At 42.7% G+C, this 27981-nt stretch overlaps 1 protein-coding gene across 3 annotated transcripts in view; it reads right to left on the reverse strand.

The window, feature by feature from the left end:
- Positions 1-1097: 1097 nt before the first annotated feature.
- Positions 1098-27981, reverse strand: part of CAMSAP1 (calmodulin regulated spectrin associated protein 1) — a 34133-nt gene continuing 7249 nt past the window's right edge. The window contains exons 1-19 of one of the 3 annotated variants that reach the window (XM_027649974.1): positions 27737-27759; positions 27243-27405; positions 17617-17879; positions 16759-16920; positions 16052-16132; positions 15073-15105; positions 11741-11882; positions 10650-10789; positions 10452-10548; positions 9834-10011; positions 8912-9006; positions 8452-8536; positions 5657-8093; positions 4223-4359; positions 3925-4133; positions 3736-3838; positions 3278-3393; positions 2933-3051; positions 1098-2634 (exon numbers count right to left, since the gene is read on the reverse strand). In XM_027649974.1, coding sequence (XP_027505775.1) covers positions 2332-2634; positions 2933-3051; positions 3278-3393; positions 3736-3838; positions 3925-4133; positions 4223-4359; positions 5657-8093; positions 8452-8536; positions 8912-9006; positions 9834-10011; positions 10452-10548; positions 10650-10789; positions 11741-11882; positions 15073-15105; positions 16052-16132; positions 16759-16920; positions 17617-17879; positions 27243-27405 — 4863 coding nt within the window. In that variant the 5' untranslated portion in view covers positions 27737-27759 and the 3' untranslated portion in view covers positions 1098-2331. Of the gene's footprint in view, positions 2635-2932; positions 3052-3277; positions 3394-3735; positions 3839-3924; positions 4134-4222; positions 4360-5656; positions 8094-8451; positions 8537-8911; positions 9007-9833; positions 10012-10451; positions 10549-10649; positions 10790-11740; positions 11883-15072; positions 15106-16051; positions 16133-16758; positions 16921-17616; positions 17880-27242; positions 27406-27736; positions 27760-27981 lie in introns of those variants that run through there. The other 2 variants (XM_027649975.1, XM_027649973.1) reach the window with 2 other exon arrangements.

The raw sequence follows: 27981 nt of genomic DNA on the forward strand, positions 1-27981 counted from the left end.
ATACACTTTATTCCTTGCCAAGGTATTTCAGATTAATGGGGTTTTTTTTGATAAGTAAATTAAAACTCAAGATTAAATTGAGTCACTTAGAAAACCACCAAAATTCTGCCACTGACTACACAGATCAAACACCAGCAGCCAAATTCAAGAGTCTGAAGGTCGATGAAATAAATCCTAATGAGGAAATAAACCCCTAAACTGCTTCCCAGTTTTCTGAAAGCCTTTTTTTTGTTCCAGTTCTCGCACACTGCAAACAGGGTCAGGAGAAATAAGCTCTGGTCATAAAGTTGTTAAAGCTCCTCCCAGGTGAAGCTTTACTGAACAGAACAGCACATCTTTAAAGCATTATTAGTTCTCTGAGGGGATGAAGTGTCACACCAACAAAAGTACACATGAAATAAAAAGGGAAATCAGTTAATGATTTTTATTAAATTTCAGTGTTTCATAAAATAAATATGGTTTATAATATCAAACAGTGAGAAATAAAGCACAAGCATGGAAAGCATGGTAACAAAAGTTACACTCATGACGGTGTTTAATACTCAGCACTTTAGAAACCATAAAGCCTTTTAATTATTTACAAGCAGCAAACTATCCAACATCATTTACAAAGTTGCAGCAGCCTAATCAGGGAGTACTGGAAGGGGGGAAAAAACATGGAGAGACCACACTGGAAGACCTTCACTTTACCCTACCTACCCAGCACTTCATTCCGTACCCTAATTCCCACTATGTACAGAACTCTCTGTAATTCCATTACCTCAGGGGTTCATAATTACACTGTCTGGAGTTCAGGGCTCATCTCGAGGATGGTGCAGGGCCTTTTGCACTCCAGAGCCACGGATTCAAGTAACACTTCAAATAAAAGTAAACATGTGCAAACCAAAGTCAGAACCTCCCTGACCCCACAGGCGGACGTGTCGGACCCACGGAGGAGCAGATTAAATTAGGGAATTGCTACAGGAACCTACTTGGAAACCAGCTGGGGCCAAGGATGAGACATGGGAGGATTTAAAAAAAAAAAAAAAAAAAAAAAAGGAACTGCAAATATACCCTGTTACCACAGACAAAAATTTAATCTGCTGAAACACGAAGACTTTTAAGGTCATAACTCAAGATTTAATATTTCAACATGAAAAGAAATCCAAGCCATTCGACTTATTTGGGCTTTTGAAACAAATGCAAATGTCTCTGTTTAAAAATTGTTTTCAAATGAGAAAAACAAATTAATATATATTAATATATCACCCAAAATAAAAAAAAACATAACACACTCTTCATTGTAGAGCATGCTGCTCATTCAGAATAAAGACAGGACAAAGAAAGTAGAATTACATTTCATGATGTAATAAAAACATTAAAATCTGTGATCATTAAGTGCACCATCGTACAGGAGTAGCGTGCTCAGAGTGGAAATGTTCTATACCTACCAGAATCCACCTTTATTAAAGCAAACAAATCTTTAGGACACTACCTGAAACTGAAATCAGTAACCACTGTGCTGCATTGCCTTGAGTTGCAGTCAGGCACGTTCCAGCTATAGCACCTGTTATGCCTCTTCATGATTGTATTCCAGAGATCTTTACATCTGTGAACAATTCTTTTATTATTATTTATTTTTTTTTTAGAAAAAGACTGGCTTTTGCAATCCTTGCAATGCTTATCCTAAACAGATACTGCAAGTAAACTCTGTTCTGAGCAGCACAAGTTGGGGCTTTTTTTTTTTTTTTTTTTTTTTTCAGAAATCTGAGAGCTGGACTTAACGTTGGCAGTAGATACAGTACAACAACTGGATGTATTAAACAGTTCCTCAAAAAAAGTCTGAAAGGAAGATTTCCCTAAAGACTGTTTTTAAAAAAAAAAAAAAAAACCAAACCAAACCCAAAGCACTTCACCCGAGATCTGTTCAATCCTCCTACCGAAGTTTGGAGCTCGCCAACTTTTGAGAAGGACAGGAAAAAAAAGGAGGGAATGAGGTGGAGAGGAGAGAGAATTAAATTATTCCCAATTTGTACCGATGAAAAGCTTCAAGTAAAAGGAAATCCACTTGTTAAAGATCTTGCTACATGCACAGTCCCTCGTCAGCCGAAAGCCACAGTAGTTATAGCATTGGGTGTAACAGCAGATTGATCATTCATTAAAAAAAACACTGGCAAACGTTCCTTCATCCTCAAGAACTCGCATCCACGGTTTCTGTCCCCGAAGCTTCTTAAAAAGTGTTTCTGGTTCTGCACATCTCACACCAGACGGGAGGGAAATGGTAAACACGTCTTCTCTTGCCGCGATCCCAAGCGAGCAGATCCCTGGATCCCTGGAGCAGATCCCGTCCTGTCATTTCCGAGTCTGGCTCTTCTTTGGCACCGCGGGTCGCTTGGCCTGCCACAAGTGGTTATGGATGGTCAGGGCGTCCACGCTCACCGACATGGTTTTGGCTGGAATCACGTTAAACTGTTTTCTGTCCGAGCTGTACTTATAGAGTTTGTCAATCATCTTCTTGGTGATGCTCTTTGGCCCCGTTCCTGTCAGCTTGTAGATCTCCTCCGTGTCGGGGTAGTAGCAGTAAAGTGCTCGGAACTGGCAGCCGGCGTCGCGGAACAAAATGATGTAGTGGTTGGCATCACATTTTTCTAGTTCCTGCATTAAAAAAAAAAAAAATGGGGAAAATTCCCATATTATGCCCAGCTTCAAGCTTGCACTTAGAGCTGAATGGCTGTTCTCAGTAACTCTGATTTTCGGTCCTTTTATAAACTTACAAGGGGAACTGTAAATACGGGATCGTGTTTTCCACAAGGCCCACAGTCATGGGAAGCAAAGGATCCTCCAGCACAGGCATTTTTTAAGAAATTAAATTCATACAGCACACCAGTGGGATTACAGAATTAGCATTACAGGCACATCTGATTGTGAGTGCATTAATAATTTTCATGTTTACCTCTAATATTGAATTCTTATGTGGTTCATTCACTTTTCCAGCAAGACAGCAGTGAGATATAGCATTGTGAATAATAGGCTTGTTGGATTTGCTGCTGGGCTCCTTAAATAATTTTGGACCTAGGGAAGATAAACAAGTAAAAATTATTTGTCCTGCATCTATGAACATTAACATTTTCAGTCATAGTGAAAAAACCCCTTGTTTTTTTCCAGAATGATTGATTTTTAGAGATACTAAACAGAACAAAATACACCTGGCAACTTCTCACAAGTAACAGTCACATCAAACACACCACAGGGTTTTCTGACCTGGGATTCATAACAAACAAACAAATAAAACAGGCACCTGTGTATTCTGCCACTGAAGCAATAGAAGAAGCTGTGGAAGCGTTTTCCCAGTCTCTCTCTGTGTTCCTGCTGGGATTTCTGCTCAGAATGGGTAAGGACTCCATTGATTCAACTCTAGGGGAGATAAATAAAAGAATCATATGCCAAGATTTTGGGGTTTGTCCCTCTAATCCCACATAAACTCAGCAGCTGCTGGCCCTGACTGGAACAGGCTATTCTCCCTTATCCTCCCCAGAACAGTCTGATTCTCCCTGAGAGGTATCAAAGCAAAGCTCTGACTCCTCTGGGAGAAAACAGAACAAAATTGCAAGTCTGTACAGAACACTGGGGTTGGCAGCCACATAAAATAGATGAATTCACCAATCACCCTGTGCCTCTGTGGCAGTGAGCTGCAGCAGGCAGCACTGAAGCCCAACACTACTCCCTAGCACAGGAAGCAAGGAATGAAGGCTGTACCTCTGCGAGGGGGTGCCACCGGAGTGAACACTTTCAGGTTCAGTTGTTGCTGCTGAGGCCAAAGACAGACTGGAACCAGATTGAGCACTGCTCAAATTATCAGCTGCAAAACAGAAGAGAAAGTGTCAGGCAGGTTTTGTTAGAGCACATCTGGAGACTCGGTGAGAGCAAACAAGCCCAGAGCCTTACGTGTGGAAGAACACTTTGTCCCTGAATCACTGTAAGACTCTTCACGATGGACCGACTTCGGCCTGGGTTTTTTGGGCTTTGATTTGGGCTTTCCAAGCCCTTGCTCCTCCAAAATTTGCTGCTGTTTTTTCCTTAGATACTCCTGCTTGATAAGTTCCCTTCGAGCCTTCTCCTCCTCTTTCCGTATCCGGTCCTCCTCAGCTTTGCGACTGAAAAGCAAACACACCGGAATGTTCAACGTGTAACAGTTTCCTCATCTTAAAGATAAAAGGAAATACTCTTTTCTAAGTATCATTACCGAGCTTCATCTCTTTTCTGTTCCACCTCAGCCTCCAGCTGCTGTTTCCGGATCCGAGCCTCCTCGGCTTTGCGCTGCTGCTTCAGCAGGAACGCCGCGCGTTTCTTGGCCAACTCATCCTCTGCCTTCTGCTCATCCTGCAAAATCCAAAGGGATGCAGAGTTTTAGGGAACAGAAGACGATGTGTGAAGCTGGACATCACAGGATTTCCTCAAATCTCCCTGGAATCCTCAGCAAACATAAGCTATTACTTTTGGAAATCTTTACAGAGAAGCTTTTGTTGCTCAAGAAGAATTTAAGAGACATTTTCAGTGTTCCCTTAAGGCTGTGAGGAGAAAAAAAAGGGGCTCATCTTACTCTGACTTCTTTTTAAGTATGTTTAAAGATCACAAAACCTTCTAGGACTGCAAAGTACAATGCAACTATCACGTGGGTTGGGAAGGACAGCACTAACAGCCCAGTGGAATCATAATGAGTCAACTTTAATCACATTATAAAAAACCCCAGAAGTTCAATTCACTGAGACTGAGACAACCTAGTTTGACCTTCTTGAAAGAGAAATGAAAAGCATCATCATGTCAGCACATTTGGGGTATTTACAATAATCACTGCTAAGCACAAATTAAGACACTAAATGCTCTGAGAGCAGTTCTGACCTCGGTGGAAGGAGCAGAAATATTATTTAAAGAACATCCAATGTAAGAAATACCACTGTACTAAAACCACAACAGCTTAACAACAACCCTTTCCCCAAGCCAGATTCAGGTGTGAAATCAGAATAATCATTTAAATTTAATCCTTATTCATCATGAGCCATTACAGGACAAAAACAAAAGTTGCATGAAAACCAGACATTTCTTCCACTGAAGATTCTAATTTTTCATTTGCTTGCATCTGCAGCCATACAAGTAAATCCTCCATTAGAGCCCTTGACTTTTAGGCTGCTCAAACTCAGAGAAATTTGGGTGCAAATGCCAAAAAAAAATCCCCAGTTCAGCCTCCCAGCTCCCTGACAAGTGTCTCAGTCTGCTTTGATTGGATACCTGTGTTCTGTCAGAACGTTTTCTTTCAGTTCAAACAGATTCACAGCATGCTGAGATTTCAAAATGGTAAATTCCTCCCTTGCATTTTGTGATTCTTTTTTTTTCAAGCATTTACAACATGTTTTCTGTCTCTCAGACAGAAAAAAGAACTCAAGGAAAGAGAAGATAATCAAGGTTATTCCTGGTTCCTAGTAAAGTGAAAAACCACCAGGATTTCATACATTAAGTCAACAACTTCTTTTTCCACAAGTAATTGTTTTCCAATGCAGTTTTTTTTCTATCCAAATATTGCAACCAGTCCGTGCAGTGTTCCACCAGAAAGAAGTGGGCAACAACAGCTCTGGTGTTGTGTGAGGAACAGCAACCAAAGAGAGAGGGGTAACATATTTACCTTGAAGAAAAAGCCCACACCAGACTTCTGATCACCTTCACTGATCAGATCCGTGGAGTTATCCTGGTTTTCAAGTTCTCCTTCATCTGGAGCTTTTAAGTCAGACAAGTCCACCTCAATGAGGTTGGCCTTGCTCCTCAGTGGCTCCTCCACCGGGACGTTCTCTTTGCCCGAGCCATCGGAAGAATTCAGCCCTGTTTCCTTGAAGCTGTTGTTCACCTCCTGGCTCATTTCAGACAGAATATTTGCATCCTTGGAGGTGGAGAGGACAAGTGCCCTCTGATTGCTCTCGTCATGAAGTCTATAGGTATCAAAGAAACACTTCTCTTGAGAGCCACTTCCAAGGTCAGGACTCCCTTCCAAGCCGATTTCCGTGGGTGTCTTTGCCAAGCTGTTGGGTGGGAATGGTCTTAAATGGGGTAGGTTTTCTAGACTTGGCGTTGGGGTCTTAACTCGTGTTGAGTTTTGCTGTCTGTCTTTAGGGACTTTGAGATCAGTTGGTCTTCCTGACCGAGGAGTCCTCCCTTGGCCAAACCGGGGTGGTTTCCGCAGACTGTTCATTCCAGTTGGAGACAGGGGCTCCACAAAGTGAATCGAAGGCTTTACCTTTTGGTCCTGAGAGTTACTTCTGGTTCCTGGTGATGGCACTGTTGGAGATTTCATAAGCAGCTCCTGTTGCTGGGAAATCTTTAGGATGGCCTGCTGAAGGGTGCTGATTGTTTCATTCAGTTTTTCAATAGAAAGATCACATTCATTTATGTCCACCTCAGTCACGTTGTCTTCTAGGAGGGCGACGGAAATAATTTTACTCTTTTCCAGATCGTGTATAGCAGCAGAGTCTTTTGGTTTGTGTTGCTCAGCAAAAGCCAGGCTTTCCTGCATTTTGACTTTCGCCACTTCTTGAGAATCGCTGAGCATCTCTTCTCTCTCCTCCTCTTTCCCAAGAAACTCCTCAGGTTTGGAACCCAAAGAAACTTCATCTAAGTCTTCCCCATTGTGCCGAGCATACTCTTTTGCAAAATGTTCTGGTTTAAGGGGTTGTGGGCCGTCAGGAGACTTCCCTTTTTTAACAACATGCAGGAAAGCTGCCTTGCCCAACTTTAGTCTCTGCCTTGCTGATAAGGCTTCCATCTTCTTCTTCTGAGCTTCTATGGCCCGGCGTTTCTCTTCCAGCTGCATGTGGAGCTGCACCAACTCCGAAGCCAAAAGATTAACGTTATCTTTGTTCTGTCTGCTGGGGCTTTGCTCTCGCTTCTGTTTCCACGTGGTCAGTGGTGCTGGGCAGCTCTCTGACCCATCTGGTGTGGTCTTCTGGGAGCTGCTCGTGCTGGACTTGGTTTCGTAGCTGTTGAGCCTCTGCAGCTTCCGCTCAGCAAAGCTGGTCATGCGGACGCTCCCGCTGGCCACGGACACGCTGCTCACCTGGGAGATGGTGCTCAGGCAGGGGCTGGAGCGCCCACTGGCATCATCCTTGTCCTCGTGCTCCTTCACCTTCATGTCCTCTTGCAGTTTTGCAGATTCTTCCTCCCCGATGTACTTAGTGACTATGGGATGGTCACCCATGGCCACCAAATCCTGCTCAGCGTCTTCCATGTCCAAGAGATCCGACTCCGAGTCCTGTCTCACCATAGTCCAGGTCGTGTCCTGCCCGTGCAAATTGAGGCCTTTCACATAACTTACATTGACTTTGCTCGTTACCTCATCATCAGGTTTAGCAGCATGAAGAAAGAATCCTCCAGTGGACACCTCCTGAGAGGAAGGATCTAAACTGCTACTAGCCAAAGGTCTGGAAGCTTCTAAACCTGCTTCCCCCAGGGCCACTGGATCTGCAGTACTGGGATCTGCAGCTGGAGTGAAATCAGAGCTAGAAATGGGAGTAAAAGTCCTATTGAGGTCGTGCTCACCATGACTGCTCGGCGCTTTCTTGCGGCCCAAAGGCAAGTGTCCTTCATTTAACCTCTTGGTTACAAAACTCCTTTGTTTCCCCTCCCCACACTCGTCCTCCTTGTTGATGATCTGTTTTTCCTTGGCTGGTTTCAGAACCGCAGGCATTAAGGGCTCCAGGTAAAAGCTCTCTGGTTTGCTGTCCAAGGTGTCACTGTTGGTTTTTGGGGACCACGCTGATGTCACTATGCTGGGCACCCTGGCTGGCGCGTTCTGCACCTCGAGGTCACCACGGTTTGGCCTCTCCTCAGATCTGATAATTGCAATGAGCTCTTCATCTTCATCCTCCATCTCCACGTTGTTCAGCAAGCTCTTCCCGTTGGCTTTCACTGACGGAGGGTGGGGCTGATTTTTTGGGGTTACATTGACAATGTTTGAAGCCAGGCTGTCCTTGCTGATGGATCTGGCCAGGCTGATGCTGTCACCAGACCCGGGGTCCACATCAGTGCTGGCAGAATGATGAAGAGCAAACGGTGTTGGCTGAGACAGAGGCCTAGAAAAGATAAGAACAGTCTGCTGACACTCAAGCCCAACAAGTAACAATTTGTTGAATTAAAGATCGTGATTCAGAGAGCTAAAATTTTTGCTTTATTTTAAAAATGCATCCTGTGTGAAGTGACCAGCAACACCAAGCAGCCACTTCAGATGTTTCCATTTTCAAGAGTGCTTCCTGAAAATCATGTCTGACAGATTTTCAATGCAAATCTAAAATCAGTCAGCTCTGAAAATGTACATTAAAACAAAAATCAAAATTAAGTGGCTGTCAGTCCAGTTCTAAGGCAGTGATATCACAGTACTACAATCAGATTATTTCCTTGAGCAATAGTGCAATACCTAAATGTCTCTCTTACCTGGGTTTCTTCTCTGGCCACGCAAGAACTGCCCCTCGTGGCTGCCCGTCCACGCGGGTCAGAGAATTTGAACGATGCCGCTGCCCTGAAACGGTTTGTGAATTGATAACAGTTTTAAAATGGTCTTTAAACCAGCACTCTCACATTATTTAACAGAAAATACAATAACAGAACTGACTCCTTCCCCAACAGATGGCAGCAGCAAACAGATTTGCTGCAGCTGCAACCACAGACACAGTCAAAGCCTAAAAAAATTAAAATCCAGTAAGTTTCTTAAAAGATCTTGACAATCTTTTAATGCAAACAAAGATGATTTACTCAGACTCAACATTCTCACCACTTGGGTGACTACAGGTTTAATTTGACTTTAAATCACCAACATAAATGAGCTTGTATTTTTATTATTTTATTGACACTGATGGTCACTCACAGCTGAAACACAAATTCAAGGTGGACTTACCAGGGCTGTCTTCTCCCTGTAAAGATTTTTGTTGCTTTTGCCTCAAAGGGAGCAGTGGATGGGAAGGGCTAAAGGCAGGGCTTCCTCCTTTGCCACTGATTCAGAAAAGCAAAAATTCATTACTACAAGATTTTTTTTCTATAATGAGAAAAATTATATAGTTATGAAGTTACAACTGGTAATAGTTACCCCCATCCTCTTTAAAATATAATAATGTACCTTTAATTTTAAAGATGTTACTTAAAGAGAAGAAAAGGTTTTCACATGCAACTATACAAAGGTAAACCTATTACCTGACATTAAACTAAGTTTCTGAACACATTATATTTAAAATGTTGCTTATGTAAACAGCAAATTAGAGACAAAGGCTGAAATAACTTCTTGGCTGCCAGCAAATTTAGGTGAGCTGAAAAACCTTGTCATTAACCTTCCTGCACATCAGATCAGGTTTGTTTTCATAGAATCACAGACTGGTTTGGGTTGGAAGGGATCTTAAAGATCATCCAGTTCCACCCCCTGCAATGGGCAGGGACACCTTCCTCTATCCCAGGTTGCTCCAACCTGGCCTTGGACACTCCCAGGGATGGGGCAGCCACAGCTTCTGTGGGCAACCTGTGCCAGAGCCTCCCCACCCTCCCAGGGAAGAATTTCTTCCTAATATCCAACCCAGTTTTAATATTTCCCATTTTTTCCAAACCAGAAGCCAGATTAAGAGCTTCTGCCATGCACCTGCAGGGGCTTATTGGCATTGGCCAAACAAAGGCCAAACACAACAGCCCAAAGTGTTTCTGTGAACTTGAGAACTGAGACTGTTTTAAAGAGACCGACTGCAACTCAAATCCGCTCGGTTTGCAGCAAAATGACAACACGAGGCAGGAACTGAAGATAAATTGAAGATAAAACACCATGAAGACACACTTACAGGTACTCAGGCTCCTCGGGGTGCAGGTAGTACCTGCTGCAGGCCTCAGGGGCTGTCTGGGCCGAGGGCTGCAGCTCTGCTGGGCTGGGACTGGCAGGACTGGCCATGAAACTGCGCTTGGTGGCGTTGGAAATGGGGACAGGGGGGCGGCTGCTCTTCTGCTGCATCACTGCTTTGACTGGGACATATTTTTACAACATTCATTTACATTATTTACAACTCACACCGGCCATTAAAATGACAAAACAGGACAGGAAGTTTTCAAATTGCAGCATATTACAGAGTAAACCTTACAATGCAACACTAAAATAAAACCTCGAGTATTAAAAATGTGTATTTTCTAGTGACCTTAATGGGAAGAAAGTTTCAAATAAATAATTAAGTAGTGGGTTCAGAGGAAAATTTTACCTGTTCAAAAATCACCCATTCAAAAAAATTAGAACTCAAGGGGGTAAGACTAACTTTCCTTCTATTTTTACTACTTTCAAAGAACCCCAGCATGAATAAACTTTGGGTAGAAAGCAAGCTTTGAAGGAAACATCACCAGGCAACAGTTTCATTGCATTGTAAATATTTTTTAAGTAACATGCTAACATTTATCCACGGTTAAAAACTTACCATCTTTTATTTCCTGAATATCTCTGGGTTGGACAAAGTCTGGTTTGACATTCTCAAACCACCAGAAGAGTTCTGCAATGAACACCATGACGTTAGGCTGGAACAGAGAAGAAGGGAAATTACACCTCACAATAACAAAACACTCCTGATTTACCCCTATTTTTTATTGAAAGATATGTCCTTTGTTACGTTTCTTACCTTCAAAACCAAAGGAGCATACAGCATGTCCTCCAAGGTGAGGTAAAAGCATTTGTTCAGGTATTCATTTGAGAATTCTCTCAGAAGTTGGATGTTATAGAGGCTGTCTGCAATTGATGTCACCTCCTTCAAACAGATATCTGGGAAGGGGAGAGGGAGGAGGAAATTATGGCACTGCTCCAAGAAATTACCCTTCCATCCCCACCTCCCAGGAACACCACAAACAGGAGCTTCCCAGACTCTACACCATCCTGGAGTATTTACTGGCTACCAGGGACATTCCTCTGCCTGTTCAAATCCAGAGGGACAGGAAAAGGGGGAAGAAAAGCACAGATAAACCAGAATCAATTCTGCATTAATTTTTGACTCCACGGAGGATTCTGTCTGTCACAGCAACAGAGAAGGGAAGCAGGCTACAGAGAACACAGAGAATGACAAAATACAGAAGCAATTAAAACCAGACATCTTGATTTGCATCTAACAAAATGTTACTCCTAGGATTCACCCTCCTGAAAACACTCGGGAGCTCTGCAAGGTACAACATATGGGGGAATTTAAAAACCAACACAAAATGTTGATCTGAAGAAGAGAATGCAAGAAGGAAAATGAATTGTTAAAAAAAAAACCCCACACTTTCTGGGGAAAAGAACACATGCTTGCAATGCTGAGAGTGACAATTGCTGAAGACTGGGAGGAACTATTTTAAAATCTAGATTTTAAAATGTCAAGCTATGCACTCCTACAGAAAAACAGGGGAACTATCAGCTAACATTAGTGGACATGTGTGCTCCTTTTTTTTTGGCCTATTAAAAACCACCTCAGTTATTTGAGCAAAGAAAGCCATCTCACCCAAATCTATAAAAGAAAGGATTATTTTTGTAGCTCATAATATACAGGGCACAGTCTTCTAAACACAGTAAGTAAAAAAGCAAGAATAAATACACTGATGCAGATTCTATATGTGATTTGACTCCAACTTGCCATATTCCACTACCTACTGTGTTGCATTTTTATTTGATAATGTATTTCTAGTTCAGCTTTCAAAGATTTAATTTTTTTTTTTTCCCCCTGGAAACTTTTGTTTTACATACCATCCAGTTTCATTTGCTCTGGACAATAATAGTGTATCACAGCTAGAAGAGCAGCACCATCACTCCCATCCTTCATCAGATCCTCCAGCAAAGGGAAGTAAGGTAATTGTCTGCTGGAGAGATGGTCCCGTCGGTAACGCACCTACCAAGAGAAAACAGGGCTTCACATGATGCTGAAGATGCAAAAAGACAAGAGAAAAAAGGCCAAAAAAAGGCATTTTTGTTAAGCATTGAAACCTCTTTTCAGTGGATCCTTTTTAGCATCTGCTCCAATCAAACCAGCTGACAAGGGTGTGCTTTTCTCTCCCTGGAAGCCAATTCTGAGGAATATGGAGCTTCCTTTTAATCCTAGAATGGTTTGGGTTGGAAGGGACCTTAAGGTCATCCAGTCCAAGGCCCTGCCATGGGCAGGGAACCTTCCACTAGACCAGGTTGCTCATCTACATTCAGTCTCCTCGTGTCTGGGAGCAATCCATGCTGCTGGATCCCTCGCTTCGTTCACACACTGTAATTCATTATAACCAAATGAAGTCAAAATCCTTCCCCACAGATGCATGAAAGCAGCAGATCCAAAGAAAGAGACATGGATAACTACATGAAAACACTTAAAGCTTGGGCAAACCAAACCAAAACACAGCAAAAAATAATTCAGATGAGCTGGTGATCTCTCATACATTACCCACATCCACAGACAGCAAAGTTGTCTCAGAGAGAATCAGAACACGGCAAAGCAGCCAAAAATAAAACCCATGGCCTTTTCCAAAATGGTCAGAGAGAGGAGCAAGGAGGCCTTGATGTGAACAGCAAAACTCTCCATGATTTACCACAAATCAAAATCAAACTCTTTGGCAAACCACCCTCAACCCTCGGGGGTCTGGAGCTGCTAAAGCCACTCAGCTGAAGAACAGATCTTGGCATTGCCTCTTGCAGTTCTTGCAAGAGAAGTTGCAGGGTTGCTAATTCCTAAATCACCCCCACACTGCACTGCACTGGAGGCTGTGTCTGGCTGAGCAGCAAAGCAGTGGGACAGCAGGAGCACAACAACTGGCAGGAACCCCTGTCAGTGCTGCAAACACAGCCCTCTGGCACTTCAGGGCATTAATAACACCCAGCATTTAACCCCCCGTCCTGTCTGATGTGCAGATACACCAATCATGTATTTAACCATCAGAAGGGAGCTGGATTTTACCAATGGCATCCTACCCTTTTCCAAGCCAACCTGGGAAAGCTCTCTAGATACACACACACACTCCTATGTGTCAACTTAGGATGGCACAGGCTGTGAAAAAATCTGTTCAGAGGAATGAAGATTGCTTGGAGGAGTAAGAACCAGGTTCATTTCTTTGTTTTGCATAAATATAAGTTAAGTTTCCCAAGGAACTCAAAGCTATCTCTGTATTTAATGCTGGTTTTTTTTTTCCTGTCCTTTTACCAGGTGCAAATTATCTTTTTCCCCAGCCTGGAGCACTCCATGAATATGTAATGGAATGGGAATCATACTGTACCACACGAGCATATTCCACTGGTTCCAGCATGCAGTGTGATATGGCATGCATCAGATCAGGCTTACACAGAGAGAAACAGTGAGATATAGGATGGTGGTTATTCAAACAACAGAACAAATCAAAGGCATCAGCAACATCCATTATGCACTGGGAATGTGGTCCCTCAGTCTGGGAAAATAAGTGTGCACACTCAGGTGAACTGGTTAGCTTAAAAGGGTCAGCATTTAGCCACTGGGAGTAAGCATATTAAAAAAAAAAAAACACTTCAGAAATTCTTTTGAAACTTTAATTCCTCCTATGTTTAAAGTAGATAAAAATATTTCTTTTCTAATAGGCTTAAATAGAATTTAAACCAATTGCAGTCAACACTGAGAAGTAAAATCTCTAAGAATTCCTTGTTTCTTGTAGCTTTGGTGAAAAAACCCACCAATTTATCAAAGAGGGTTTTTATGGACTTAATTTAATTCCTTGGTTTTTGCTCAACTATTATTCCCTTAACCATTAGGTCTTTTATACTGAAACCTCTGAATTCTTCCTCATATTCTAAGCTGAGTTTCGTGGTTTGTTCCCCTCCTGCCCATGCACACAATTAATGACATTTGTATGCATTAAAGGGCAGAAATGGTGCTACTGAAAGAGAGATAACTCTGTATTAAAAATGCCCCAAAATCACAAAATAAAAAAGAAATACAGAAGTGACAGAATCTGACAACTACTTTGGAGACTGTAAAACCTGCCAGTAAACCAGTTTAATTTAAGTTGTAGCAGTGAGACAACCTCTATTTACTCCTTCCTTGGTTTAAGATATTTCAGGTTTTTACTGCAGCCCATATATTTGGTTCAAACAAAGGATTAGGAGGCAGCAGTGGGACTGAGCTCTCTGTGGGAAGGCAGAGAGGTCACGGGGACAGAGGACTGCCCCATCACACCTGCCTTTTCCAAGGAATCAGCAACTGAGACAACAACTCCCATCTCCCCAGAGAGAAAATGAGTAACACCAACTCCTGCAAGTGCAGGAGAAAGGGCATCAAAGCTCAGGAAAGCAAAGGAACAAAGGGAAACCTCTGCAAGTTAAAACAAACCCAGAACACTCCGACGGAACAAAGCAGGATTTTATACCACAAGTACAATTCTGGTATTTTTTTACAGAGTGGGATTTTTTTTTTTTAAAGAGTGGAATCGATATTCCATTTTCACACTTCAGCATCAAGAAAAACAAGCGTTTTGTTCCAATATTCAAACTGTCTCCCCTCCCATTTGCCAGCTCAGGCTCATTAACTGGGCACACGATCCCGGCAAGTGTCACACGGGATCCAAAGTGGTCTGTCCAACCTCCCACCCCCATCCCAAGGAATAACAGAGCTCTGGTCCTGACAGACTCAGGTGCAAGAGCAGTGTAGGAGCATTATTTAAGCACAAACATCTGAGTATCTTTATGGATTCCAAGATCAAACAGCCATTTAAGGCGCCCAGCTTTGCCCTCACCTCCGTGCTGGGATCAGTTCCCTACTTACAACAAAAATCCAACTATTCCAACTGTTCATTCTCCAAGGGTTTTCCTGCTGCTGCTCCATCTCCCTCCCTCCCTCCTGCAGTGTGGAAGCAATTTGGGGATGCTGTGATTATGCTGGATGCTGTACAGTATGCAAAAAGCGTGTCATGGAAGCAAAGCCTGATGACCCAAAAGCTTACAAAAAAACAACAACAAAATAAAAGGTGTTTTTCAAAGAGCAGCTAAGAAGCATTTTAATGGAAGCAAACACTCTGAGGAAGTTCAAAAAGCCATGGTTTTGTGGATGACAACTGGTGTAAAAGTAGTTCACTTACAGGTACTAATTTCCAATACCATTTGGAAGGAGACTGCTCAGGAAGCAAGGAAAGGAACGTGGGAATAGGAAAGGAACATCAGCAATGCAAGTTAAAAGCAGTAATACTTAAATGCACTTCAGCAATAAACACTTTCATATTTTAGAGGGGTTGTAGCCTAGAAATTTAGATTTAAAGATATTAAAATACGTCCCAAGAGTCAATAGAGTCAAATAATTAAAGGCATCCTTCAGACTGTGCATCAACTTGTAAATTAAACAGCTCTTTAGCTCCTTATTTTTGAAGGATATTATTTTCCATAAAAGGCATTAACATGAAAATTAAACAATTGTGCCTTGTTCAAATGTCACATTTTGATCCCCTTTGCCCAGCAATGCCAATCTGAGGAAAGAACATACTATTTATAATTTATGAAATCATAAATTGGGAGCTCAGAGAGCTGACAGACATGTTTGACATTCTCCAGAAATGAAAGTGTGCTATATTTTGCAATATTAGTGCATTGTGATATAATTTCAAGGGGAAAAGCTGGAAAAAACTACAAACACACACATGTAACATTTGAATGCCAAGAGTATCCTTACTGGACAGAACCTGAATAAGTCTCTGAAAATACATTAGACAAATAACCCATGCAAAAAAAAAAAAAAGCCCCAAAAGCTTTCAAAATATATAATATATATTTTGTGCTGTGAAAGCTGAGTCACATTTACCCATGTACAGTTGATACAAGTTATTTTAAGTTGAAACAAGCTGTTTTCATCCAACTGAAACTTAAAGGAAAGTCAGAAGATACCAGTGGGCTCCAAAGGTAAGGAAGGAAGGGCACTGATGACAGAGATAAAACAAACTGGATGCACAAAACCTCAGGAGTATTGAGGACTGGAGCCCTCACATTTCTCTGACAAAGAAAATACTGATATTTAAATCCATTCATCATCAACACACAATATCAAGACTGAAGACAAATTTGTTTTACCTTTTGATGCCCTGGACTTTCCATTAGTTGCTGTTTTAATTTAATCTCTTTCTCTGTTATCTCTCTCATTTTAAGGTTCACCTAGAAGGACATTACATAGAAAGTATATTAAAATACACCTGAATATGTTTCCACAAGTCAAGTGTTCTTCTTCCTATGGAATGGTCAATCCATTCTACAAACATTAAGAGTTCACAGAATAACATGTTGCAACAGTTTTCTAGAGCAATTCTCTATTAACAGCAGCTGTAATCACAACTAGGGAATCCTGGGTTTGCAAGGAGACATTCCCCTTGGAATGTGACTCTGGTGTCACTCAAAAGGGTAACAGTAACTTAACTGCTGCCCTTGGAAAAGTTTCAGTGTTTCTGGTGAATGTGTTCACTGGTTAGAATTAACTCCACCCTGTTATTTAACATGAAACAATGCTTCACCTAAAAAAAAACAACCAAAAAAACCCCACCTCACAGTCTGAAAATAAAGAACCCAATTTCTACAGTTTTCCTAACTTAGTTCCTAATTATCTTCCTTATTTTAAAATTTACCAGCTTTACTCATCCCTAAAAAAAAGGAATTGCAAAAGTGGAAAAAGGTGACAGAAAACGCACCGGTGAGAAAGATGGAAGGAAGACACTCATCAGAATAATTTTAAATATCTGAGAAGTGACACTAAGAGACAGGCATGCTTTCCCCAAAGGAAATATTACCTTGTTAATCCAGAAAACCATTGCATCCTCCAAATCATAGGGCAGTTCTTTCGAGGCACTGAACGTAGAGAAGCGCTTGACACTCGCCACCACCTTCTCAATGCTGATCATCTCCACGGTGTAGGCCATCATCAGAGCATCAATCATTGCCATGTGAGAGCTCTGACAGGGGAAAACAAGGAGTATTGAAAAGTAAAATCCCTCTTAAAGAATGGTGGGAAGTAAGGGAACACACAGGGAATGCCAAGCAGTGCAAGGAGTTCAGGAGAGTTTATTCCAAAGTGGAGAACACTGGATTTACAAGGGAAAACTTCTAACAGTGCTGCAAAAAGCACTGGGCCTGAGAAAGACATGTGTCCTGTTCTATTCCAGGCTTTTATCTTCGTAACATCTGAGGGTTCATCTCTCCTCATACCAGAGAGAGAGCCTGAAAGCTTCCTCTGGAATCCAGAAGAAAACCATCCACCTATCCTTGAGAAATGGACTTCTTTTTAGGCAGGTGTCATGGTTTGAGATACCCCAAAATCCAATTCCCTAGCTCCATCCCCCCTCCCACATCTCAACTAATGTGAGATGGGTTACCACTTGGGGGTTACCACTTTTTCTTAGCCTCTGGGGGAAAACAAGATCCAAACCACTACAACACTAAACACTTCCTAAGTGAAACAAACCCTAACCTCCTCGTTACAGATCTTCCTGAAGGGTATCTACACTTACAGTGCTGTGTTCCAACTGTATTTAAAATCAAAAAGCTCCTAAAAAGTTGGCGACCTAGAAACCGAGAGCTCTTCCCTCCTCTTCCTATTTTAACCAGCGTTAAATAAAAGGCAGCTCGTTAGTGGCTTTAATTAAGCTCACCATTTTGATTGGTGCCGAGCCCAGATCAGACTCAGACACAGGGGTGTCATCGCTCTCCATGACGTAAATCCCCTTCCGAGACAGCGCCTGGATCACGGACTGGTGGCCCTGCAGAGCTGCCACCTGGTCGCCCTTGAGGATGAGGCTGCAGACGCGGCAGTACAGCTCGCTGGACAGCAGCAGCTTGATCACGGGGGGCTTGATGTGCTCCTGCTCGTACTGGTCGATGTAAAACGGGTCCTTCAGCTCCTCTGGGACGTTGTCTGGAACGGCAGAGAGAAATCTGGTTGGTGGGTGTTAGCGGGGTTTGATTTTCTTTGGGGTTGTAATTGTTTGGAGCACAGGTTAAAACAGAGGGGCAGCGGGGACAGAGTGGTTGGAGAGAAAGGGGCTTGGGGTGCTGAGTGACAGCAGCTGAACATGAGCCAGGTGGCCAAGAAAGTCATCCTGGCCTGGATCAGGAATGGTGTGTCCAGCAGGAGCAGGGCAGTGATTCTGCCCTGGCACTCGGCACTGGTGAGGCCACACCTCGAGTGCTGTGTCCAGCTCTGGGCCTCTCGGTTTAGGAAGGACATTGAGGGGCTGGAGCGTGTCCAGAGAAGAGCAATGAGGCTGGTGAAGGGTCTGGAGCACAATTCCTGTGAGGAGGACTTGGGGTTGTTCAGCCTGGACAGGAGGAGGCTCAGGGGAGACCTCCTCACCCTCCCCAACTCCCTGACAGGGGGTGTAGCCGGGGGAAGTTGGTCTCTGCTCCCAGGAACCAGCAGCAGGACAGGAGGGCAGAGTTTTAAGCTGTGCCAGGGGAGGTTTAGGTTGGACATCAGGAAGAAGTTCTTCACAGAGAGAGTGATCAGACCTTGGAATGGGCTGCCCATCCCTGGAGGTGCCTAAGGACAGACTGGATGTGGCATCAGTGCCACGGTCTGGGGGACAGGGTGGGGTTGGGTCACAGGTTGGACTCGATGATCTCAGAGGCCCTTTCCAACCCCGTCGATCCTGTGAAAATGCTCTGGGCATCAGGTGGGCACCATTTATATGTATCTTCAAAGCAAAATCTGCAGCTGCTTGGAGCAAGAATATCCCAAAACATCTGCACACAGCAACAGCACAACCGCAAGGCTCAGGCACTGCCTCAAACTGAACAAGAAAACTAAGCCACTGATATCTTGGTTCTGAACTGCCAAAATTCATTGAAAGACCAAAATATCTGACTAAAACCTTGAGCACTTTACAAGCAGTTTGCAAACCAGCTGGGTCTCCTGTGAGCTGATGGGCTATTTTTTTGACAAGAACATATTTTAGCTTTCTGGCCTTTAAATGACAATTCAAGCCTAGGAAGCAAACCCACGGCACTTGGATTAAACAGGAGCTTTAAACCAAGGCTAAAAATTAACTTCTTATGGCTTGGCAGGATTTCCACAAGTTGTATTGGGATTTTATCAACCTGAACATAGATCCTGAGTACACCAATTTGAATGCAAGTTAAAATTACCAACCCAGAAGACCTGACCCTTGCACACCCCCAGCCATAAAGATACTTTTGCTACTGCCCAGGAGAGAAAGGCACTGACAACAACTAATATTCCAATCACTCTAAATATGCCTCAGACATTTCAAATCCATCCCAAAATAAACACTTTTACTCATACTCACTAACCAGCCCAGGAGCTATTGATCTTTATAATGGCTTAGCAGGAATAATGAGAGTCTGCAACCCCAAGAAAAAATATTTTCCAGCCTCAGGTGTATTGTCTTAATAGAAGCCTGACATTTCCTAATTTTCAGACATAAAATTCTATTTGTTCCATCCAGTCACTCTGAATATCTTTCCCCAAAGTCACTTCAATGGTTCATTTTAAATATGTACACCTGCAGTTAAAAGAATTATTAATTTACTTTGCATTCAGCTCACTATCAGAACAATTCAATTTTCCCATTCCAAGGAATTCCTACCCACAGCATATCCTTAAACTGCAAAAAAAAAAAGAAAAAAGCCACACAACATTTGTATACTGCAGAGCACCTGATGTTCACACAGAAACTGAGACAAAATTTTACTGTGAGAGCCAGAAGCACATCTCATGTAGACAAAAATATTTAGCAAACCAGTGTTGTTGCAACATCTCTAACAGCCACTGTTAGTCAGTGCTGTCCCTATTTCTTCAAAATGGGAAGGTTTCTGAAGTTTTTAAAAATTAAGATCACTATTTTTTCTTTGTGTGACACTTAATGTGACTTTATACTGAAGATGGTTGGGAAGAGACACAATAAATCCCACTGGCACTGCCTGAGTGGCATTTGTTAACATGGGTGTCCATTTTTAGTGAAATACATAATAAATTCAAATATTTTTAATCTCCTTAACATTAGTCAACCTGACCTAATATCAAAGGCTGTTGAAAGCTAATTCCATTTAATGGCCATTGCCATTTCCAGGCAGAGAACTCCAGCTTCCATTTCTAAAGATCCAAAAATCTAAATGCAAAGCAGCTCATATAATTCAACATCTGAGCTCATTACAAGCAGCTACACCTTTAACAACCAAAGCCACTTTGCTTTGTACTAGAATTATTTGTGAAAGGCAATAATACAAGCTCATAAAACATCCATGAAGTTGTACATCTCTGGCAGAGCATTAGCACCCACTCCAAGTTTGAGAGGTTTTTTTTTTTTAAAACACACAAAAAAAAAAAAAAAAAAAAGCAAATTTCAAATGTCTGAAAGCACTTGGATTGAGGGGTTTTGTACCAACACCTGCCCTCCACCAGTGACTGGCTGGAACTGGGATGAAATGGGTGGACACAGAGCCCTGCAGTCCCTCCAAGCCTTGGACAGACCCTGCACTCTGCATTTTCCTCAGGTCCTTCCCCCCGAGGTAAAGAACAGACTGAGATTATTTTATTTTCTAGACTGTAACTCCAGAGAGCAGAAAGGTTTCTCTGCAACACTCACACACCCCCCCCAAGGGATAGAATCCACTGGATTGGGGTTTTACACACATATTAAAGCAGGAGAGCAGTGGAAGGGGATGCTCGGTGTGACAGGGGCAGCCAGGCTTCCCACATCAATTTTCGATTAAACCAGCTCCATTCCAATGATTTTTAAAAGCCTTTTCTAGCACTAAATGGATCTGGTTCTCAGTGAGGAGATTCCATGTCACAGAAATCAATATATTTAAAAAAAAAATCCCCAAACAAACAACCCCAAACAAACACAAAACCCCAAAGCAAAGGAAAAAAAAAAACCCTCGTATTTTATCTGCTGTTGTTCACTCTGAGTGTCCAGCCAAGAAATCTGAAATCTTTGTCTCCTCTGCTGAAGAACCCTCCAACTCCATGGTCCTGATCTCCACATTAGTGCTTAAGGACTGAATGGATTTGGATTGACCAGGATTAAAGGCAAGTCAGGGTGGGAATAACTTCCAGCACCGGGATTAATAATTTGAATACTATCAGAGGAAGTTACTCATCAACATTAATCCTCCCATAACAGCAACTTATTTCGCAGCAAACACTTGCCCAGTTTTATTTTCTGCCCCATCTTCTGCCAGCTAAATTTGTCTGTGACACATAGGAATGGTTTTGTAACTGATTTAATGTCCTGACAGACAGAGCCATGGAAATTTTAATATATAAAAAACATATCAAAGCTTGAGAAGAGTGATATTAACTTTATTATTTAATTCACATTTATTTATACCGGACATAATTGCACTATCCACATGGCAGGCACAAATAAATGAGAAATAAAGGTAGAAAAAACTACCTTTATAATATATAAATATATATAAATATATATATAAATATATATAAATATATATAAATATATATAAATATATATAATATATAAATATATAAATATATAAATATATAAATATATAACTCTGAGATGGGAAATTTCCAAATGTAGTTGAGGTTCTGAACAGGATGCAATTATGTCAAAAAAGCCTTCCCAGGCAGTAACACACACAAAAAAAGGGGTTTAATTTGGAGATATCTTCAATATTTGAAAGTATCTGAAGGTACAACCTAAGAGACTGATCTTTCCAAGTCCCAGTTTTTATCAGCATCTTTTTCAGCACCTTCCCATCGTGACCTATAAATGAACTCAGATGTTACAGAAGTTCTGTTGATTAAAACTCCTATTTTCACACATTTATGGTTTGGATTTTGGGAAATTAAAAAAAAAAAAAAATCGACCTGAAAAAAATTAACTTTGAGCAATTCACTTCTAAGCCACAAAACTTTCTGCTGAATAACAAATCACACCAAAGCAAACCAAAAACAATTAAATCATCTCCTTCTTTTTTGCTCTTAACTCCCAAAGGAAGTCACTTTTATGTTATTGGAAAGCTTGCAAACACCTTCTGTTTTTCCCAACGTGCTTTCTGAGTTGCTTCCCCAGGTAAATGTTTGCATCAACTTCAAGACAGGCTTCAGAGCTGCCAGTTTTAGGCAAACTGAGAGTTCAAAAGATGAAACTTAAAACCCACCAGTGTTTTTATAGTAATTTAAAACCAGCACATAACCTGCAATCAGCTCTGTGAAAGTGAAAATCATTAATTCCGTTTTTTTATCAAGAACTGTTGGAGAATTTACCACCCTACTTGATACCAGAGTTGACTGGATCCCTTTCACACGTGGAATTCATGTAAATTTTATACCCTATTAATGACTTGCATGCAGTCAGCTCATTATAGAGCAAAAATGCTCATTTTTCCTGCTTCCCACACTTACAAAACGAAGTAACATCATATTTTTTCCAAGTTTCAGCAGCATAAACTCCTGAGTGTTCTTGCCCTGCTGAGACTGCTGGGGAGACACCTCCACCAGCTCTTTGTGTAAGAGAGGAAGGACCAAAAATAAACCCCCCATGACTTCTCATGGTGCAATTCCTTTGCTCTGTGCCATCACATCAATGAGTTCTAATCTCTCAAAAACTGCCAGTTCTGAGTACAAATCACCAAGTACAACATCATTTAGAGGATTATAAAAATAACTTCACTTGCAACAACCAGCAGAGAGACAATTATTGCCAGACTTTCTCTCCTCTCCTTTATCACCTCACTTACAAAAAGCTGCTCAAAGAAAACCTCCTGATTGTGACTTGATAAAGAAAAATCTGAACAAATCTGACTTATCCCTTGAACTGCTGCAGTGGAAACACCCCAGATGTTCTTTTACCTCCAGAAGCACGAAGAACTGGTTTCCCATGGAAAGAGAGCCAAAGTGGGATGGTAAACAGCACAGAGCTTATTCAAATTCTGAGTAGGATCTCATTAGGATCCGTATCTGTTCCCAGAATCATTCAGCACTGGATGGATGTCCTCCAAGCTGCAGAAACTACACGTTCTCGGCACTAAGACCACCAGAATTAAACCCCCTCTTTGGTGGTTCTCCTTCCAGCAGTGAATTACAAACCCTGTAAGTGATGTGGAATGGGGCACAGGAACATTTAGGCAGGAAAAAGCCAAGCTAAAGGCTTTGGGAAGCGCTGGGAGAGCGACCGCGCTCGTTATCTTTTGATCGAGCACAAAGCCACAAACCTGGATGAAGCAGGAAAGACAAAATAATAATTAGGGAATCCTTCACCCCTGTAAACTCCACACAATAATACCCAGTGTTTAGGAAACAGGTGCTGTTAAAGGAACAAAAGCATAACTGTTGAATATTTGCTAAACACAAGAGCTTTCTTACAAGTATTTTTGCCACCTGCCTGAGAAGGAAGCTGACAAAGAAGAGCAGGGAATCCAGGGATTTAGGCTATTTAGCCCAGGAAACATGCTCACACTGCTTCTGCCAACCAGTAAATATCACAGCACTGTAAAACCTTATTTAACAAGTTTTAAGCACTTCAAAGACCAAAAAAAAAACCCCAACTTGCATTTCCCCTCCAATGCATTACATTAGCTCTTGGCTTTCCTGCCTGCATCTTGCCAAAGGTCTCAGGCTACTGTCAGCATTAAGTCTGGAAACTATGTAAAGCTCCCAGGCCTGATAAATAAATAAAACCCACTGAGTTCCTTTTGAAAAATCCGAATTTTACACACTGTTTTACAGAGGCAACAACATTTGTTATGGAAAGGGTTGGAAACAACCAAACTGCAACACTGAGACACTTCCACGTGCTCCTTCAATAGCTGAGCTTTGACATTATAACTGTGATGGTGGAAAACATCATTTCTACACATAAATTAACGCTGCACTAACTAAACCTGCCGAGAAATCAGAATTTTTCCTTGTCATTCTCTATTTTCCCAAAGGAAAACATTTTACCAAAGGCAAACATCCTGGGGGTGTTTATCTCAGAGGGGCCAGAGGGGTTGAAGGACCAGGGTCACTGCCCTCTGCTCAGCTTTGGGCAGCACCTGGTCTCATTCCTGCCTGGCAATCTGGCTCATTCCAATGGCTGTGGAAAAGTGATCTCCCCCAGGATGGCTTGCCAAGCCTCCCCAGACCTCCCACGCTCACCTCCTGTGAAGCAAAGTTCCACAAACCCAGTGGCAGCTTTGCTCCTTGACCACTTAAACATCAGGAACTTTATTTTCTCGGTGCCAGGAGAATTCCTTAAAATGCCCCTTTGGGTTCCCATCGGAGTTTGTGGATGAAAATCAAATTTATTCTGATCAAACCCCATTTTCTCAAACCACTGTCTCAGCTAAAGGGGCTTGGAATCTTCCAAGTGTAGGTTTCCAGATGCACAGAGTGATCCATGTCAGTATTCCCAGATTTATCTGGAGAGATGGATGATGCTGAATGGGGAAACACCTTCCTTCACAACATCCTTCCCCTCTGCCTTCTGGAATTCTGACAAACAGTTGTAGGACCTCCCTCTGGGGCCCATCTGTGCCAACCAGGCATCCACCAGAGCCAGGAGCTCCAGCTTCCAGGAACAAACCATTCAGCCCAATTCCTGGGCAAGAAGAGGGGTTGTGTCACAGAATTTCTGGAGCTCCAGTTGTTTGGTTACCAAAATTCTCTTTTCATGGCCAGAAGGCAAAAAAAAAAAAAAAAAGAGGAGGAGTGCACCAACAAATGAAACAAAGCCCAGACTAGGAGTTCAAATCTAAATTATTTGTCATGCATGCTCCCAGTGATTTGTCCTTGAGGGAAAAAAAAACAACAAAGGATGAAGAATTTTCCTACTTAAATGCCAGCTTAGAGGTGGGGAAGTCAAATATCTTTTCATAGTAAAGAGAAAATACAGTTGGAGGTAAAACCTGCAGCGATGAATGACTTTTAGTGACAGTCTACACCAGAATCAAATTCCTGTTCTTGACCCTTCCCACACTTCCCCAGGAGCTCAGCCTTACTCAGATCAAAATGAAATCCAGGATATGCACCAGGATTTGAAAGACCAAGGCACAAAATTCTGTCAATTCACATGCATCAAATCTGAATTTAATATTCCAGGAAAACACCCTTAATCAGCCACTTGAAGGCAGTTATGGAAACCTTATCAGGTAAGATTTACTTCAGAATATGTTTTAATATTATAAACAGAGAAGCATTTTTTTTAACCAAATTAACCAGAAATCAGTCTAAAATAATAAAAAAGCCCCCAAAATCTTTCATCTGCATAGTGAGATGTTAAATAAGAAAATCACTCACTGGATATCATCCAACATCTTCAAACAAAAACGTAACCCCTGAGAGATGACACCAAGTCATCAAGTTCAAATATTATTCAAAATTATAATCTCATAGGAAACCTTCTTAAACCCATCTCTCTATGAATTAAAGAGGCTTATAAATTTCGAGGGACTGTGCAGTGCTGTTCCAGCAGCAATGGCTAAACACGTGACAAAGACTTGCAGGAGCCATTTCAAAAATCAAACTACATTTCCACGGGCCACAGTCCTGCAAAGACACACATGGACCCAAATCCTTACTCACTGCAGCAGCACCACCAGCATAACACGGAGAAAGATCATTTTTTCCTGTTGTTTGTGGCATTTCAGTGCTGTTAAATGCAATCTGCACAAGCCTAAATGCAAGCAGAAAAGCTGGCAAAGGCTGCTCCAGCCAGGGATCACATCTCTGTCATGGGGAAAGCTGTTTCTTTTTAGTCAAAGGAAAGCCAAATACTTTCACAATCAAAGTCTGTGTTGCCAAGTGCACAAACAGACTTGCCACTGAGCAGTTCACTGGTCCAGGAGGTGCAGACACAACCGTGAGTTGTGGAGCCCCAGCAGACACCAGCCAAGGCACGAGGCCACCGAGCTCTCACTGCAGCGTAGGATCTGTGCCAGTCCCTTCCCTCCAGGAGCAGCTTCTCTTGGAAACAAAGTCACAGCACACACAGAGTGCATCTCCAGGCCTGCAATACCCATTTTATCACTGACGGCTAAAAAGTTTCAGCCAATGTTACAAACAATTCCAGCGACTGAGAAATATTTACATCGGGAAACGCCTGTTCTGTTCTTTTAAGTTATCAACGTTTTCCTGACACCCTCCCCAAATTCCCACGTTTTTAAACGTCATCTGATCCGTGGGGGAGGTTTTTTGTCTCTTGTTGCGTGTAATAAAACACCTTCACTAACATTAAACACTGTGAACTCATGATTTTATTTTCCCCACAATCGCTGAGAGGAGGAGGCCACTGACAGAGCTGGAAATATTTGAAAAGAAAAATAATTTAGACAAATATTCCAGCAAGGATTAATATTTAACGGCAGGAATGGACCTCTTTTCTTCAGCCTTGTCACCAAGTAAGCCAGTGCTAATCCATTAAGCATATTATGAGTTTGGAGAATTAGACTTAGATTAACAGGGCCACCTCATTTTCCAAAACAAGACTCTGTACATGGTTTTATTATATGTTTTGTTCTGGATAAAAAAAACCCCAACCACTTGTGTTCCATCCTATTTGTTCATAATGAAGCTACTTAAACTCAAGATGGATCTAGCACATGGAGACAGATCCAGTTCAAAAGAAAAAAGCAAATCTCAACAGCTGCCAGGAAAACGCTTACAAATATACTCCAAGAACATTTATTTTTCCACGTTAGACTGTACAGACTCATGACAATGTGAGGGAAGGGAGAACTCCTCTGTCACCTACAACCTGCTCTTTAATGTCACAGAACACAAACTGCACCTGCTCATTCATTTCTTTTTCACAAAAGAAAAACGCCGCTGAACACAAACGGATTGTATTTCAGCTCATCTTGAAAGCAAACCCACAGCCTGACAGGATAAAAAGTCCTAACTGAGCACACAAAGGGTGTCAAGGTCCCAGCATCCACTGGCCAAGATGACTAGACAAGGAAGCACCTAAAGCCTTCCCAGCCTGGAGGGACTCAGGGCCTGCAAGCAGTGACATAAAGCTCTGAGGAACAAAGTCTGCTTAGCTAAAGCAAGGATTTAAACATTTGGAGGCAGGAAAAGCACCTCCCAGGCACCATCTGGGAGCGTTCACCATTAGGTTTGCTGATTCAGGGCATCTCACACAGTCCCGTTATTCCTGCTGGAGGTACCAGGAAGCACATAACATTAACAAGAGAAGAGGCTGCCATGTTATTGATATTTAAAACAAAGCCAAATTTAATTACTCCTGGAACGGCAGGGGAGACAGAAAAAGCAAGAACAAAATCAAGAATGAGCTGCTGACAGAGGTGATCTTACCTATTCCGTAGGCTTTAGCACAGATCCATTGTAGATTAGCAGCTATTTTTGCTCTGGCTGAATCATAGAGCTCCAAGGGGACAATCTCAACTGCACTATCCGTCAGAGCATCCATTTTTCTTCTGGTGCTATCTCCACCCGCACAAACATCAACATCCACCATCTAAAACAAAAACAAAAGACAGCGACTTTTACACGAGCCGATTTACACGAGTCGGTTCCGAGGCCACGCAGGAGAGGGGCCGCACACAACAGGCCCGGCATCCTTCGGGATTCCCACCGGGAGGGCTGATGGGGCGATTCAAAACCCACTCGGCAATCAAAGGGCATCGGAGCCCGGGGCGAGCATCCCTTTTTTGTGTGTGTGTGAAGGGCAGGGCCCGGCTCGGCGGAGAAAGGCGCAGCCCCGTCACCTGCTGAAGGGATAAAGGATGGGGCTCTCCCGAACAATGCGCGCAGGTACCGCCGCCCCCTCCCCGCCCGCGGGGCAGCACCTGCGGCTCCTTCCCCCGCCGAGCCCCGGAGAAGCAGCAGAGGCTCCGCGCCCGCACGCCCATGGCCGGGCCGAGCGGCGCCCCCTCCCCGCATCCCCTCCCCGCATCCCCGGCCCCGCCCGGGCGGAGGGGGAGGAGGAGGCGGGGGCGGGGGAGGCGGGGAGGGGGCGCAGCCCACCCGGCGCTGGCTCCGCGCAGGGCCCCGCCGAGCCCCCGCCGCCGCCGCCGCCGCCGCTCCCCCCCCT

The sequence above is a fragment of the Corapipo altera genome, unplaced genomic scaffold (genome assembly GCF_003945725.1).
Source record: "Corapipo altera isolate COAL_440 unplaced genomic scaffold, ASM394572v1 268, whole genome shotgun sequence".
Classification (NCBI taxonomy): domain Eukaryota; kingdom Metazoa; phylum Chordata; class Aves; order Passeriformes; family Pipridae; genus Corapipo; species Corapipo altera.